We start from the raw sequence: 17,261 nt of genomic DNA on the forward strand, positions 1-17,261 counted from the left end.
TGACAGTGGAGATTTATGGGACTTGAGGCCTGTGAAGTGGTTGGGAAACAAAAACAACATACTTGGTGGATCAAGTCTTACAAATGGCTTTGTTATGGGCACCAACAATAAGAAGTGTAAGACTTGTAAAATGTCTTTCTATGAATGCTTTTCTATGGTGCTATGGATTATTTCTAATGCCTCTAACATGCTATGCAGGTCCTCTACACTGAGCTACACTCTCTGATCTGAAATGTGTTTTGTTCATTTGTTGTCTCATTTATGTCACACATATTTTCTTTCTCTTTTTTTTTGATGCAAACAGCAAGAGGCTTTATTGCAGTAGTTTAATGAGCTAACCCCATGTTAGCTTGGGCCTTTCATCCACCTGCCATGGCGGGTGGCTTGGAAAGATGGCAAGAAGCCAATGCATAGAGATCTTATAGGGCAGCATAAGGGGTGTATCTAGGGGTATGCACAGGCTCAGGATTGGTGTGCCTCCAGGCTTCGAGGGTTTGCCTTGTGTTGATTGGTCAACTGGTTGTTATGGCCCATAGGCCCTCCCAGAGTAGTTGCTATGCTCTAAGCGTCATTGCTGTGCACTTGTCCTAAAAGCACACCCAGAGCCGTAAAGCATAGCACCACCAGCTATCTTCTGATTGGTTCCTTGCCATGAGGCAGGCATCTGACCTCCTAGTGACCAAGACAAGGTCAGGAAATTACCTGTTTGGCTGTTATGGCTGCCAAAATGGGGAGCTAGTCCCTTCATTCCCCCATTTTCTTTTTTGGAGATTCCAATCATGGAATTGCTGTCTCTCCGGAGTCCCCATCAGGAAGTGAGAGATATTGGCATCCCCCATGTAAGGGATTTCCTTCTGACTTAGCATTTCAACCAGGGAAAATTGGCAGCATATTCTTTCCCATGCTACTTCCTGCTGACTTTGGGACGAAGTTAGGAACCTAAGAAGGCTGAGATGCTAGTCAAAAGCAAAAAAAGGGAATTTAGGCAATGGGGAATCCATCAGGTGCTTCTGGTTGGCAGACTCTGTTGCAGAGACAGGGGGTGTCCACATCAGCTGGACTGGTTCACATTCACAGCAAGTTCAGGGCTCACAGTCTACTTAGGAACAGCCTGTAGTCAGCAGCTGATACTCAGATGTGTCTGCCAGAAGCAGAAACCTGTTTAAGATATTTTTAAACTAGGAACAGAAGTTAACACTTATAAACTGAAGCCCACAGTGCAGAAAAAGCAGATATCTGGATCTGTTCAAACAGCAGGAACTTATTTGTAATTTTGAGTCCTAGCAAAAACTACAGATTTGGGCTTGAAGCATGTACATTTTTTCTTCTGTCCAGAGAGCCAGGTATGGATTGGACAGAGGTGCCTTTGACCTGATGAAAAGCCCTTTAATTTATACTTAGATAACAACCAGAATAAACCTAAAAACCTTGAGCTTGTGCCTGAACAGTAGATAGTCACTATTTTATCAGCTAACATGTTGATTATAGTCTATAGTGGATTTGATTGCCTGATTGCTGTCAAGCTGACAACCATTAATATTTCAGACATCTGAGAAAGGTATATTTTATACAGTTTCCGAATCTACTAAAAAGTGACAGAAGCCAGTTAGAAGCCAGTCCATCTACAGTTAGCCATACCCAAGTCTCTCTCCATTAGCGTTGGAGGCAGAAGTAACAAAGAACAGCAATCTTTGCCAGGCCTATAAGGTAAGAGTTTTTTCTCTCTGTGGAAGAGGGACATGGAAAAGACTGACCTTGTTTTGTCTAGGCAAAGGGGTGCAATCAATTTTCCAGTGTCCAGCAGATTTGTCCACAATCTAGGCCAGGTCCTGGCAGGCAGCAGGTGCCACATTTGAGATCTCCCTCACTCGTCAGTGTCATCATTATCCAGGTGCAGGAACTGGGGTACCCCATAATCTTCTTTGGAGACTTTGGGTCACTGTCAGGATCTGGCAGTCTGTCTGATATTATAAACTTTTAAAACAATGTTTTAAATGCCATATTCTGCAGGTCTCTGAAGTGTTAGAGGTCTGTCTATCTTAGTTACTTGCCTTAAGCACACATTAAGCACACAGGTGGCTAGGTAAGTTCTTATTTCTGTAATTAATTAATTTTTAGTCTGACTGTAACTGCTTTTAACTTAGTAAAATATTTGAAACTTAGCACAGCTGAATTTAAAACTGCATAGAGTTACCTTATATTCTTTAAACAATAGCTACATGTAAACATTTTAGCTGCTTGCTTAAACTTAACTTCTTTCTGAGACAGGGTTTCTCTGTGGCTTTGGAGCCTGTCCTGGAACTCACTCTGTCACCAGGCCTGCCTTGAACTCACAAAGATCCTCCTGCCTCTGCCTCCCAAGTGCTGGGATTAAAGATGTGTGCCACCAACACCCTAAACTTACCTTCAGAAAACATAAACTGTAACATCTTATAATAGATTAGCAGCTTTTATAAAACAAGAACTTTACATTGTCAGGCTTTGCTTAAAAATGATTCTAAATTGAAGCTCTTTAAGTACAAACAATAAAAAAGGGAATTTTAAAAACATAAACATTCAAAAAACTGGTTTTAAAAAGAAATTTAAACTCTCTTAATGTCTTTCTGTAATATAGAAGCATCAACATTTTAAATCTTAATTGAAAAACTTGTTTCTAACATGGTACCTCCTAATTTCTATGATGTCACCTTTAGTCAAGATGACGGTTTAAGTATCTTTTTTTAACTTCAGCAAAATGGCTACCAGTCAGCCATGTGACCAGCTGCCATGTGGCTGGCTACAAAATGGCAGTAACCTGCACCATTTGTTTTAGCTGTATGCTTGTAACAGAACTTAGGTTATGCCGGGAAACAGAACATTTTAAAACAAGCATACATAATTTACTTGAGAAATAAACAGAACTTTTTAAACAGAATTAACTTAATAAGGTTAAAATTTTAACTTATATTACCAATTTTTAAAATTTACTATTTGTGGACATGAGAAACCATAGCAAATAGTTTACATTTTTCTGACTTTTAACAAACTTGCCTCTGACCTTTGACAACTTGCTTTAACCCTCTATAACTTTCTATATACCTTTAGTTCATTTCTCTGATTTTCTTAGACATTCTTAGACAAATTTCTCTTTCCCTTTTCCTCTTTATTATTTTAGTCTCCTACATTTTCTCTCATTTCTCAGTCAACATAAAAACTCTTATCAAAGTCCTTTTTTATAATTTTTAATAACTTTAAGGCTGTTTCTTTAGATTGTCTGGATCAGGCCAGATGGTTCACCCGCCCCAGCTCCATGTGCTCAGGGCAGAGAAACTCCCGCTGCAGCACACTCTAACCCATGGCACATGGCAGAGGAACTCCTATCCCAGCACGCCACGTGCTCAGGGCAGCAAGAAAAGACCCCTGACCATGCATGCCACGTGCATGGGCAGTAAGGACAGATAGAGACATTTAACAAACACACAGCACAAATGTAAAACTTGGACAGACAGCACAGTAACACAGACTAGGGTCCTATTGGGAATTTCAGATGGCTAGCCCCATGGAGATCAACTTGGTCCACAACCAAGTCTCCCCTACAGATTGGTGACCCACCCAGGTCCCCTTACAGATGAAGCAGGCAACTTGGTCCCACCAAGTCCCAGTCCTACAGATTGCAGAAGCTGTCGTCCGAACCTCTGTCCTAAATAAGGGATTGGGGTGTCCCCTCAATTCCCTCCTCTTAATTCTTGTAGGCCTACTTACAGATTTAGCTAGCGACCAGAACATAGGACCTTTACATTTACAAAATCAACAAAAACAGCAGACCTGAAAACACAAAACTGACACAGCACCAAAAAGCAGTCAGGCAGTGTGTGGATCGCAACAGATCAGATAACACAGATAACAAACCTGCTCAACTGCCCAGTCACATGGCCTGTTCCAACCCTCCAGGCTTTACAGAAACTGTACAGAAACAAAGACAGAAAAAAAAGAAAGTTACCTAGTGTGGCACCACGTGACTCAACGAAAAGGGGTGTCGTAACTTTAACTGACTAACTATGGTCCTTAACATCCGTCCAGTGGTCAAAAGTCAGACCAAGGGGGGTGGTTACAGTCAGTCCCATCATCAAAGTCACAAATAAGACAAAACAGTAACCCAAGACACACAGACAAAAACTAACAGATGTCTGTCTCCACCTAGACAGACAAAACCACTCTAGAAATACAGACTGCCTGGAGGGCATATAACTTCCCCAATCCAGGAGAACTACTGTACCCTCACCACATCCCAGACGGGAATCTCCCAAGCATTCCTGAGGTTCCCCCAGACTTCCTGGAACGTCTTCCAGGGTGGCAGTCGGTGATCCCCTAGCACGTCTGCTGATCACACTCTGTCTCCTCCCGAGACCAGAGCTCTTGTCTCTTCCCGAGACACGAGCGACTGCAAAGCACAGAACCAGATTTCAGCCGGTACAAAAACACAAAGACACAGACAATACAGGGTACCCGCTTACATCCAAGATCGACTCCACTCAGGTGAGGGGTGGTCGCAAATCCAGGACGAGCACCCAAACTTAAGTTCCCCTGAGGCTCAGGCCCCCAGGATCTCGGTCCAGGGCCGCGGCCACCCCAATCACCATGCAGAGGCTGAAACTTGTTGCAAACAGCAAGAGGCTTTATTGTAGCTATTTAACGAGCTAACCCATGTTAGTCCGGCCTTTCATCCACCTGCCATAGCAGGTGGCTAGGAAAGACCTCACACATGTTTTCTTAAAGCAAATGTTTTCTAGCCCTACTTTAGATTCTAGCAACAGAAAAATAGTTTCCATTTTGTCTTTGCTTTGTAGACTGTAAAATTCAGTACATACCCAAAACGTCTACATAGAAAAATGGTTTATTAACTGTAATGTAATGGGTACATTGTTTAAAGTATGTACATAGTCCTGGGTAAGCAGAGGAACAAATTTTTATCTGTTTACTATTATGTCCTTTCAATAATTAAAGCTGGATAATTGTATTATACAACATTGTTAGGATCACTATGCACTGAATAATATATGTCACAATATGTTGTAAATGCTAATATTTTCCATTTTAACTGAAATAACTATTGATTGATTTATTACAGCAAGCTTTCCTGATTTTATTCTATTCTGACTCTTTGTCACCTAAGCAATCTTTAAATAATCCTGGGCATGCATATATTTAAAATAAGTATTGGAACTAAATATTTATTGGCAATAAATTATGGAATTTTTTTCCTTTTTATTTAAATTATAAACCAACTTCTTTTACATGTCAATCCCAGTTCCCTCTCCTTCCCTTCCTCCCCTGACCCCCACCTACCCCCTATCCTATCCCATTCTGTTCCCTAGGGAGTATGAGGCCTTCCATGGGGGATCTTTAAAGTCTGTCATATCATTTGTAGCAGGGCCTAGTCCCTCCCTCCTGTGTTTAGGCTGAGAGAGTATCCCTCTATGTGGATTGGGCTCCCAAAAGTCCATTTGTGTACTAGGGATAAATACCGATTCACTACTGGAGGCCCCATAGATTAACCAGACCGCCAAACTGACATCCTCATTCAAGGTGTCTATAACAGTCCTATGCTGTTTTCCCCCCGCTATCAGTCTGGGGTTGGTCATGGAAAATGCTTTTTATTTTAAAGCATTCTGTGTTTAGTATAAAATTTAACCAATTAATAAACATGATATCAAATTCACATACTAATGTTATTTTTCAAATAAGTAAATAATTCTCAACAGAGTATTTCATACAGGTTGTAAAGCATCTTTAAAATTTTACAGAGTTGATTGTCATCTATTTTATACTGGCCACTGCTGAGAACATTGCTTTATAAATACATAGGAAAAAATGGCAGTAAGTACACTAAGAGTCATTTCAGGAACTGTTGAAGATTTGATCCTCACTCCAAAACAACATTATACACATTGTTCCAAACTGAGATCAGTAACTTACAAATATTTTAAATAATTCTAGCATTATACAATCCAAAGATAAGCTTATTTTATATTTTCATAATAATAATAATGTCAGAATATATGTAAAAGCTTTCTTTTCTGTCACAGAAGCATTATATATCTATAGGAGAAGAAACTGAAACAAACTGTTTCCGGCTATATTCCTTAGGATATGTTGTGTGACAGTATGTGCAATGAAAAGTACACACATGGTGTGTTCAGAACCAAATGAGCAATGAAATAATGTGGAGCGCAGCATGGGCTGTTGCTTTCAGAAACTCCTCAAATTTGTTATTTGATTCATTTTGAAATTTTTTTAGTTCACTGATAATTCACAAATTTAACAATTATCACTCAATTTTCCATATCCCCAGCACTAGGTTATGTCAATTCATATGGGGGTCCTAACTTACATATTAAAAAGTTAGGCTTAAAGCAAATGTTTTGTTTATGCATATTTTAAGTGTCTAAGGTCTCAAAAGTGAAAAATAACTCATGTTTGCCTTTGAGAATCTCACAGTCCATTGGAGTAGAGGGGAGAACCCGCAAAAAATGTCATGGCAAGCAAAACGTTACTGATACTAGCTAAGGTTAGGAAGGAGGGAAACTGTATTTTTGAACTTCTAGAATATTCTGGGTTCTACCTGGGCTTCTGAAAAAAAAGGCAATGGGGGGAGATATGTTGGGTAGATGATGAAATATGAACTGACATGTATAAGTAGAAAAATAGAAGTGATAAGAGACTTAAGGGAAAATCCTCTACCTATACATTAGAACAAGGGGTTAAATACAACTAGAGAAGAGTCAAGTGGCAGAAGGTAGAACCGAAAGGCAGGGCTCATATGAGTAGAACTTTTCAGTCTGTCTCAACTGTGTGTACCAGTTTTCAAGCATGAACTATGCTCTGCTCCAGGTCAAGCTCCATTCTGAAAAATAAGACAGGATTCTAAAAATATCTCAGGAAATTCATACAGAACTTGGTATCATCTGCTTTAGATTCTAATGGTGATCACTCTGTAAGCAATTCCAAGACAGTGATGCTGATTTTCCTAATTTCTGTTGATGTACCTAGCAGGTATTTGTTAGGGCTTGATAAAGATGCCACACATTCCTATTACACTTGGCATCAAAGTTTTACATGTTGTATGACACACATGCAAAAGTGTTACAGTGCACACTGACTCAGAGACAAGTCTCTCCTGATCCAGGGCCCTCTTGTAGCTGGTACTCTCCTACATTACATGGATTAGGTAATTTTTCTTACATGTATTCTGTGCTATATCTAAAATCCAAGGAAGATTGATAGGGCTGTAGGAATTTCTTGGTGGTAGGAGGTACAAAAATCCAATAAACTGCCTTTACTTTTCAGAGAGTGAAAACAGGACAAAAAGCATTGAATGGTGAAAACATTACTTAGGGGGGCAGGTTGCTGAATTTGTGAGTTCATCAAAATGTATTATATTGGAGAATTCAAAACATGGCATTTTTTGATGCCCAACATATTGATGAGCAATCACTATATTCATCTTTAAGTTTCATGTTGCTTCAGTTTTTAAACCTATCTTGATCTCAGTTTTCTTTCTAAAACTCAGTTTTCTATCCTCTTTTACTGAGGCCCTACGGAACTGTTGGCCTGTTAGCTTCAAGTCACCTTGGATCTTGGGGAACCCCAAGGATTAAGTAAAGGAAGAATTGTATGAGCCAGAGGGGTTGAGGACACCAGGAGAACACAGCTCACAGAATCAACTAAGCAGGGCTCAAAGGGCTTCAAAGAGACTGAAACAGCAATCATGGAGCCTGAACGGGTCTGCACTTGGTCCTCTGCAAATATGCCATGGTTATTACCTTGGTATTTTGTGGGACTCCTAATAGGGGAGTGGGAACTGTCTCTGACTCCTCCAAATACTCCTGGGACCCTTTTCCTCCTACCAGGTTACTTTGCACAACCTTGACATAAGGGTCTATACATAGTCTTACTATATCTTGTTATGCTGTATTCAGTTGATAATCCCTGGAGGCCTCCTCTTTCATGAAAGAAATCAGAGGAATGAATCTGGGGGAGGGGGGAGAGCAGAGAGGGCTGGGAGGAGTGGGGGGAGGGGAAACTGTTGCCCAGATGAACTGTATGAGAAAAATTTTTAAAAATTTAGGCTCTGATCTTAGTGTTGGCTCAGTGTTTTCTTCCAGGACCAGAGGTAGTGGACCGCTTATACATTAGAACTTAAGGAAAACATGCCTTAGAGACAGCTGAGCTGGAGGAATGATCTAACTGATAATGTCTATAATCTCTCTGAGATTTCCCCAACCAACCAACTGAAGCTTTCCACAAATGTTCCCATCCCAAAGGTAGAGCTGAACACTGAGAAGTTTCTCTGACTCGAGACCAGTTTTCCCCTGAGTCTGGTTGCATTTTCCTGAATCTAAATAAAAGAAGAATACCTTAACTGAAGAAGCTTCTGTGCTCTGTGGGATGTGGTACAGCAGATTTGGCCAGCATCACAGCCAAGGTGAGTCATCAAGGCTCACAATTGGGATTTCCTCAGTTTTAGGATCCTTTACTCTCCTCCCCAGCAAAGACTCAAGGAAAATAAACCCCAAACATTAGAGGAAAGAAAGAGACCTGGGTATTGGGTTTCAGAAGAGCCCAGGAATTCTAGCTGACTTCCAAAACAATTGTCTATACAATTGTTCCACAACAGTGATGCTTACAGGAACAACCCTAGTCCTGTCTATAATAAAATGTTTTTTTAATAATGTAAATATTCATTCTTGGGAGCACACCAGCATGGTCCCCAGACTTCTCCAGTGATTTTTTTCATTCATTCATCACAGTGAATGGCTACTGTATATACATGTATGTATGTATGAGCAAAGTTCCAAAGGGAAACAGAACTGGTGCAGCAGTAAGAACGTGGTTCTCACTGTTGTGAGTACTGATGTGTGACTTATTCACAAATGGCTGGAGGCTCAAGGAAGAGTTGAAGTATACTCTGAATCTCAATGCCATCTGGAACAGAATCCCTATTTCCTAGGGTGACTCAGTTTACCCTCTCTTCTGATTAAATGAAGCCACACACAGAATACAGAGTGGTGATCGTTTTTCAAAGTCAAAAAATCCAAAAGTTAATTGTTTATTTTAAAAAACACATATCCATTGAAATGTCTGGAACACTGGTTGACTAAAAGTTGGGACTGCAATTTACCAGTCAGCACAGGGAATTAACCACACCGAGGAATGAAGGTTTATTTAAAGACTTCTAGTTTTGGTAGCCAGTCAAACTGATTGAGATTGGGAACTGCTGTGTAAGTTGGTGTGTGGCAATTTTATAGGTATGAGTTAGTAATTGGAAGAAAAAATTCTTTGGAGTTACTAAAGTAAAAATGAAACAAAAAAGTCTTAAGGAAGGAATGACATAAGAGCAATGTAAATAGATGGGAAAGTAAATGATTGGGTGGGTGGGTGGATGGGTGGTTGAATTTGAGCATCAGTATGTTTATAATCACTGAAGTCCAGAGTTCAAATGACAAATAATAGGCTTATATCTCTGTGAGAAAGAAGATTGGGGACAAGAGGGTGAGAAATGAGGCTGAGATCTAACGCAACCTGTGAGTTTGGACAGCTTACTTGGGAGGGAAAGAGGGGATTTGATGCTAAACAGCACTGTGACTGGGTATTTCTTTTAACTCAATAGGCATTTGATTGTGTAAATAATGGTAGCACTGTTGAATTCCTTTGTCACTCAAAGCTAACTAAACTCCTAATATGCCCTGTACATACCCAGTGTAATATAATAACACAGCAGGATGTCTGAAACCCAAAAACCTTTCTCTAATTCTCTCCATTTAAAAAATTACTTTCACATACTTAAACCTGTAAGTCTTTGTTACTTCAACAAGTGGAAATTATGTAACTGAAGCTATCTCACATATTCCAATTCCAGAGGCTTCTGTACAAATGTCAACACTGTGCTGTAGCTAAAGCACTCATAGAGAGATAATGAAACTCAATTTATCAAGAGGGAACCATTTAAAGGTGGTGACTTACAAGGATTTGATGGTTGACACAACTTGAGAACTCTATAAGGAAAGTTAGAGGGACAGAGAAGTAGAGGAATGAATCAAGGGTAAGAGCAGGACCAGCAGTTTCCCTAAAATAACAATAAGAAAAATAGGATTATTCACAATTTACTTTGGGTTGAACGATGGGAAGGAGAGCACAGATGGAAGGTACAACGGGATAAGAAAAGGAGATGCCCAACAAACCTAACTCTGGGGAGGTTGTCTGAAGGTACACTATAGTGTCATATATGTCTGTTGGTAACCCCATTGGGCTTCTTAAAATAGGACACAGATAAAATATTTGATATTCTGGTTGAAATGATAACCATCTATCATTTAGAAATTGAACCAAGCATTTCTTGGAGATTTTTTTCTCTCTGTAATCAACTATAAGTCTAACATATTATGTCCATCCCATGGGTGCAGTGCATGATTTCTTGAAATAGAATTTCAATCCCCTCTTCTTCAAATCCTACCATAAGTTCTAATAACTTATGCCTGGGGAAATAAAATTTATCTTTTACTTCTTTTCCTTCGTGTGTATAAGACTTGGTTATCATTTCATTATTCATTCATTCAAATATATATTGACTGTAACTTTACTCTGTACCAGGAACCACAATAGGTAAGAGTTACCTGTTAATGGACAAAACCTTACACTTGACACATCCATGGAATTTGTAATCTAGTAAGAGACAAAATACTCAGCAAGGAAAGAAGTGCTCATGACATGTAAAACTCAACTCAGTGTCAATTAGGAAAAAACAATGTGTCATGTGAGAATAATGAAGGAGAGGGTTATAGATCAAGACAACATTGAGGCAACAGTCATCCAAATGGCTCTTTGGGAAAATGATGTTTACTACCTAAAGGAATGAGGATCCCAGCCATGTGGAAATCAAAGGAAGAATACTGGCAGAACACAAAATCCCCAACATATATAACATGGACTTTTTTAGAAACTGAAGTATGATCTGCTTGGTTGAAGAATCCTGAACAGGACAAAGTCTTCCATGCAATGAATGGAGAGTTGGGGATGTGCTTCATCATAGAACTATCCAAGGAATATTCTACCAGACCGCACAGGGAACCACTGAAAGATGTTTAAAGAGGAGTCACATGAGCAAGTCACATCCCTGAACATCAGTTACCAACCACAGTGTAGGATGAGCAGTCCTCTAGCATCTGCATTTCACAGTAACTATGGGGATTAAATGAGTCTCTACTAATGAAAGCCTTGAGAATTGTACCATGTTAGTAACACAATAATCACAGAAGCAATGTTTGTAGCAGTTTCTCCTGCAGTCCACTCTTCAAGCACTTTGTGTCATCAGGATGGACCACAGTAGACAGTATTGGTTTTGGAATCATATGTACAAGGATTCAAACTCCAAGCCAATGATACATGGACCACCCATCAGAAGTAGGCCACTTACAGCTCTCCACCCTTAGGATTCTCATCTGTACAATGGGTGAGGAAATGTGACCTTTTCCAAAGTTTCTTGATTATTTGTATAAGTAAGTTCAGCCCAAAATGTTAAGTATGAATCATGGAATTTTTTTCATATGTCAAAAATATGTCATAAAAAAGCCATGGGTACATAAACAGATGAGCTTTACAACAACTCAGTTTAAAAAGTGCAAAATTGTGGGGAAAACACAGAAATTTTTCATGAAATCAGACTCTTTGTAGGATTTCTTTAATTCTATAAAAACAATCTTCTTTTGTTCCATCAGCCTGAATTTTTTTTGTTGTTGTTATTTCGAGACAGGGTTTCTCCATACTGCTTTGGAGCCTGGCCTGGAACTTACTCTCTAGACCAGGCTGGCCTTGAACTCACAGAGATCTGCCTGCCTCTACCTCTGCTTCTGCCTCCCAAATGCTGGGATTAAAGGCGTGTGCCATCACAGCCTGGCAATTTTCTTTATCTCTTACCAAACAGGAAGTCTCGCTCTCTTCTAGACATGGAGATATAGCATGTCCTAATATTTGTACAAAAAGTAGATACTTGGGAGATCAGTATACTGTTTCATAGTGTTTGGAGTCTCAGTCCACCAGCTCAGATGGGGTGTCAGCATTAAGAATGAGACACTTTTCAATAAGCTGTGTAGAATTCATAACTCCAACTGCCCAACCTTATGTTTGAAAGAATGCAGATCTTCAAAGGTACCTATGATTTTCTTGAAGATATGGGAAAAGTATAGGCAAGACATTATGATACAAAGTAGAATTCAATATATAGAGAGTCTGCATTAATGTTATCAATATCATTCCTCTATACCTAGAAGTAAATGGTGAAGTAACAAACTTGATTCTAATACTTTTGATTCAATACTACCTCACTATTTCCTCTCTTCTAGATATTTTCAGTGTCTGTCCAGATTGAGAACATCACATCTCCTTGGAACCATGCTCTCTTCGCAATCCTTTTTCAACATATCCTTCTTCCAACCACAGTCTTTCCTGATGACTGGCATCCCAGGGCTAGAGGCCATCCATGGCTGGATCTCCATCCCCTTCTCCTCTATGTACACTGTGGCACTCACTGGAAACTGCCTCATCCTCCTGGCTGTGAAGAGGACCCATAGCCTACACCAGCCCATGTACTACTTCCTGTCCATGCTGGCCCTAAGTGATGTGGGTCTCAGCTTGTCCACACTGCCTTCCACTCTGGCTGTGCTCTGGTTTGACTATCGTTTCATTGGCTTCCATGCCTGTCTGATCAGATGTTCTTTCTGCATTTCTTCTCTGTGGTAGAGTCTTCAGTACTCTTGGCCATGTCATTTGACCGCTTTGTGGCTATCTCCAATCCACTGCGCTATGCATCTGTCCTCACTAATAATGTCATCATAAGGATTGGTGTGGCCATTACAACCCGAGCCACTCTGTCCCTCTTACCATTGCCTTTCTTGTTGAAGCGACTGAACTACTGCCCTGGCAAGATCCTCCTTTCTCACTCATTCTGCTTCCATGCTGATGTCATGAAGCTGGCCTGTGCTGACATTACTGTCAACATCCTATATGGACTCTATGTAGTGCTGTCCACAGTGGGTGTAGACTCCTTGCTTATTGTTATGTCCTATTCCTTGATTCTTCACACAGTGATGGGGCTAGCCACTCCCAGGGAGCGTGTTCGGACTCTCAACACATGTGTTTCCCATATCTTGGCTGTCCTTGTCTTCTACATTCCAGTCATAGGTGTGTCCATGATCCATCGTTTTGGTAAGCATCTGCCCCACATTGTTCATGCCCTTGTTGCATATGTGTACCTTGTGGTACCTCCTGTGCTCAACCCCATCATCTACAGTGTCAAGTCCAAGCCCATCAGGGGAGCCATGTTCAGAGTATTAAATATGAAAGGCCAAGGCTAATAGACTTAAAATATATCACAATTTGGATAAAATAAAAGAAAGCCATAGCAAACACTGGATATCTCTAATTGTGTTGAGATTGTGAGAAGACCACTTGCCTTATTCCTGTTACAAATGTGCTTTTTGTTTACTTTGTAAAGATGCAATGATGAGAATTAAAGACTGATGAATAAATGAAACACTTTCAATTCAATTTCCCCTTCCCAGGGAATATCTTTGAGCCACCACCCCTTAAGCCTTCCTTGTTCCTTAGACTTTCTGGGCTTTTACTTTACAGCTAATATCCACTCATAAGTGAATACATACTATGTCTGTCTTTCTGGGACTGGGTCAGCTCACTGAGGATGAGTTTTCTAGTTTTGTCCATTTGCCTGCTAATTTTATGATGTCATTTCTAGTATGAATTACAGATAGGAGATGTGTTGGATACATGTTCCAGACTGGAGTTAGCTGGAAACTTTTCTGAAAGTTACTAACTCTGTCCTTAAAGGAAAAAAAGATTAATTCACCAGTGTGATGAATCCATTCATCAAGCATTATGTATGGATGACTCCAAAGGAACTGCAAATATAAAGCAGACATATAATGGGATTGAATGGAGGCATACACATGTGATTCCAGCACTTGAAAGGTAAATGCAAGCGAGTCATCAGTCCAAGGTCATCCTTAGCTACACAGTGAGTTTGAGGCCACTCTAGGCTAGGTGAGAGTCTCTCTCAAACAAAATCACCAAAATGAAAACACACATACATGCACAAATGTCCTCCAGCCACACACACACACACACACACACACACACACTCTCTCTCTCTCTCTCTCTCTCTCTCTCTCTCTCTCTCTCTCTCTCTCTCTCTCTTATCATGTATCCAAGCAAAACATGCATGCACGTACACACTAAAACCCTGAAAGAATAAACACCAATATTTTTTAAATTCTTTTGAGTAACAGATTCTTTATTGTGTTTTAATTTCAGAAAATTCAGAATGTCTGTGATTTTTGTTCTCAGCTAGTACATTTCACTTTGCAAATAAGGAAAACATGTCTTTCTAATCCTTTTCATTACCTTTCTCTCAACTGCAATGTCAGATCACTACTGGGCAATGGATGAATATGCACCCTCCCCCTCTCAGTTCAAAGTGACCAAATCTCGCATTGGATACATTTCGTACTACTTCCTTTGGCCACCTTGGCCTAGTCAATTTTATCATATACACAATTCTTATATTCTGGAGTATAGTCCAAAAAATTGGAAGTGCAAATGGGTCTCTGTGCTGTTAGCCTTGGCCAGGAAATTCTACCCTTCCCACACTTTGCTGCTTGCCTCTCATATTCACCAACTACACACAGGACCTGAAAATGGCTTTTCTGTAGGTGGCGATCCCAATCCTTGATCAGTCTACTCCAACTCCTTTCCTACAGTGGCCAGCTAACTCCTAAAGCTGCTCTTGAAGAATTCCTAGGCAGGCCTCAAGGCTATATCCATACTATGTACAATTAGCAGGAATGCAGTCCTTATTTCCCTTGTTGCAACACAGCTTAAAGCCATGGGTGTCATGCTGAGTGGTGGTGGCCCTCAGGAGGCAGAGGCAGGCAAATTTCTGTGAGTTCAAAGCTAGCCCGGTCTATAGAGCAAGTTCCAGGACAGGCTCCAAAGCTACAGAGAAACCCTGTCTCAAAAAAAAAAAAAAAAAAAAAAAAAAAAAAAAAAAAAAGCCCTGAGTGTCTGTGATGTTTGCTTATGTATGTGCTTCTTGTTTTCTATAGATCCATCTTTCCCCCAGTCTTACTTCCTGGTCAGCCACATGGGCTAATGACTCTACTCAGTCTCATGTCTCTTGATCTTGACTCTACTTTGTGGTGACTATCCCTTCTCTTTTTATACCACAAGTTGCTGGATATTCTCAACTGCTTCTTCTAAAGCATCCCTCAGACACCCAGGGAATCTGCAGCTAATCACACTGTTTCTCAAGTAAAGCCATTAGGGAACAGTTCTGTTTCTATTGTACAGGCACAGTGGTGATTGGGATAGCTCGCGAGCAATGTCTACTGGCATGACTAAAGCCATGGGTTCTATTGATAGGAAGTTCCTCAAAGCAGCACTAGGTAAGTGATAATAAGGGACCAAATGCCTCCTCCAAAGGCAGTGTAAGATTCTGGAGATTACCAACTCAGTATCCTGCAAGTCTATCAAACAATTCTTCTATATAACATAGGATTGGACATGAAAACTTCATTTTTTTCCTCCTATTTTTGAGCTTCCATGTTTCTATGTAAGTTACTGGTTGCCAGGAATTACCATATTCCCCATTGGTGCAATCAGGGCACAAATAAAAAGTTGATAAATTTAAATAGATAAAAATGTCTTCATGGCTGTGACAACTGTCAGAACAAAGTGTATCATTTCATAATGTAGTTTTTTTCTGGCCTGGAACCCAGAAGAACAACAATGATTTCTTTAGAAATTGTTCTGAAGAAGAACCCAGCTGTAACTTCTTAGAAATCCAAAGTCTTTGTGGATTTTGATGAGGAAATCAGAGGGGTTTTTTTTCCCCCTTTTTTCATGCCTTTGGTGAACATTTAATGGATGTGTTTCTCCATCTCTGGATGATATGAACCATCATCAGTAAAATGAATTGAGATTTGGAAGTAGTGACAAAATGGGAGGTAATAACATTCAAAACACAAGTCTTGGTCTTAATAATCATACAGAGAATAAACAAAATGGAATCTGATTTTGGAAAATAGAGATTGCTGGTTTTATTCCATTCCCGTGGAAGTCCCATAGCCAGTTTCATCTCTGAAAGCTCTGAGCTGTGCTTTAATTAAGAAAGATTTGTTTTCTTAATACTGTCTTCCAAGATGCTGATATTAAAGTATGAATTAGAGACGTTGAAAGGAGGGAGGTTTCATCACAGATTCCTAGTGATCTTAAGTGTGTGTGGTTGTGAGAAAAAGACGCAGGATGCGCTGCCGGATCTCCTTTGTCTTCACTCCATAGACGATGGGGTTGAGCACAGGAGGGATGAGCAGATAGATGTTAGCCATAATGACAGGAAGGAGGGAGTCACGCCTCTTGCTAAAACGGTGCACCATTGACAATCCAATGAAAGGCACATAGAATATGAAAACAGCACACACATGAGAGACACAAGTGCTAAATGCTTTTGCCTGGGCTTCACGTGTCAAGCCCAACACAGTCTTAAGGATGAGCAAATACGAGAAGGAGATGAGAAGGGAGTCCAAACCAATGGCAGAGATGATGACAATGAGACCATAGATGACATTAACACGGATGTCAGCACAGGCCAGCTTCATGACATCTTGGTGTAGGCAGTAGGAATGAGAAAGGATATTGGAACGACAGAAAGGCAACCTTTTGATGAAGACAGGTAAGGGTGCCATTAGTGCAGCACCCCTGACCACAGCAGCCATGCCAATCTTGGCAACACGAGGCAATGTAAGCACAGTGGCATGACGTAGAGGATGGCAGATAGCCACATAGCGATCAAAGGCCATAGCCAGCAGCACCGTGGATTCCATGCCAGATAAGGAATGGATAGCAAACATCTGTACCAGACAAGCATCAAATTGGATGGTAGTGGAATTGAACCAGAAAATGGCCATCATTTTTGGCATGGATGAGGTGGAAATGAGGATGTCTAGGCCAGAAAGCATGCAAAGAAAGATATACATGGGCTCATGGAGCCTGTGCTCTGTCCTCACAATGTAGATGATTGTCAAGTTACCTAGCACAGCAATAAGGTAGAGGGAGCACAGTGGGAAAGCCAACCAGAACTGAGCCTCTTCTAATCCTGGGAGGCCTATTAAGATGAAATACGTGGCACTGGACTCACTGCTGTTGGTGTCCACCAT

General features: G+C 40.4%; 2 protein-coding genes across 2 annotated transcripts; one reads left to right on the top strand and one right to left on the bottom strand.

Moving 5' to 3' along the window:
- The first annotated feature begins 12,426 nt into the window (after positions 1-12,426).
- Positions 12,427-13,388, top strand: LOC100760078 (olfactory receptor 51I2). Its single transcript, XM_027407968.1, is given in 2 exon segments — positions 12,427-12,736; positions 12,739-13,388. Coding segments are annotated over 2 exon segments (960 nt in total).
- A 2,928-nt stretch (positions 13,389-16,316) lies between these two features.
- On the bottom strand, positions 16,317-17,261 carry LOC100760374 (olfactory receptor 51E1). The gene has a single exon (XM_035441345.1). It carries the CDS (start codon positions 17,259-17,261, stop codon positions 16,317-16,319), a length of 945 nt encoding a protein of 314 aa, XP_035297236.1.

The sequence above is a fragment of the Cricetulus griseus genome, chromosome 3 (assembly GCF_003668045.3).
Source record: "Cricetulus griseus strain 17A/GY chromosome 3, alternate assembly CriGri-PICRH-1.0, whole genome shotgun sequence".
In the NCBI taxonomy this organism is placed as follows: domain Eukaryota; kingdom Metazoa; phylum Chordata; class Mammalia; order Rodentia; family Cricetidae; genus Cricetulus; species Cricetulus griseus.

Bases quoted from the DNA above. Each gene is read 5' to 3' on its own strand.
- LOC100760374 (XM_035441345.1), bottom strand. From the start codon at position 17,261: ATGGTGGACACCAACAGCAGTGAGTCCAGTGCCACGTATTTCATCTTA.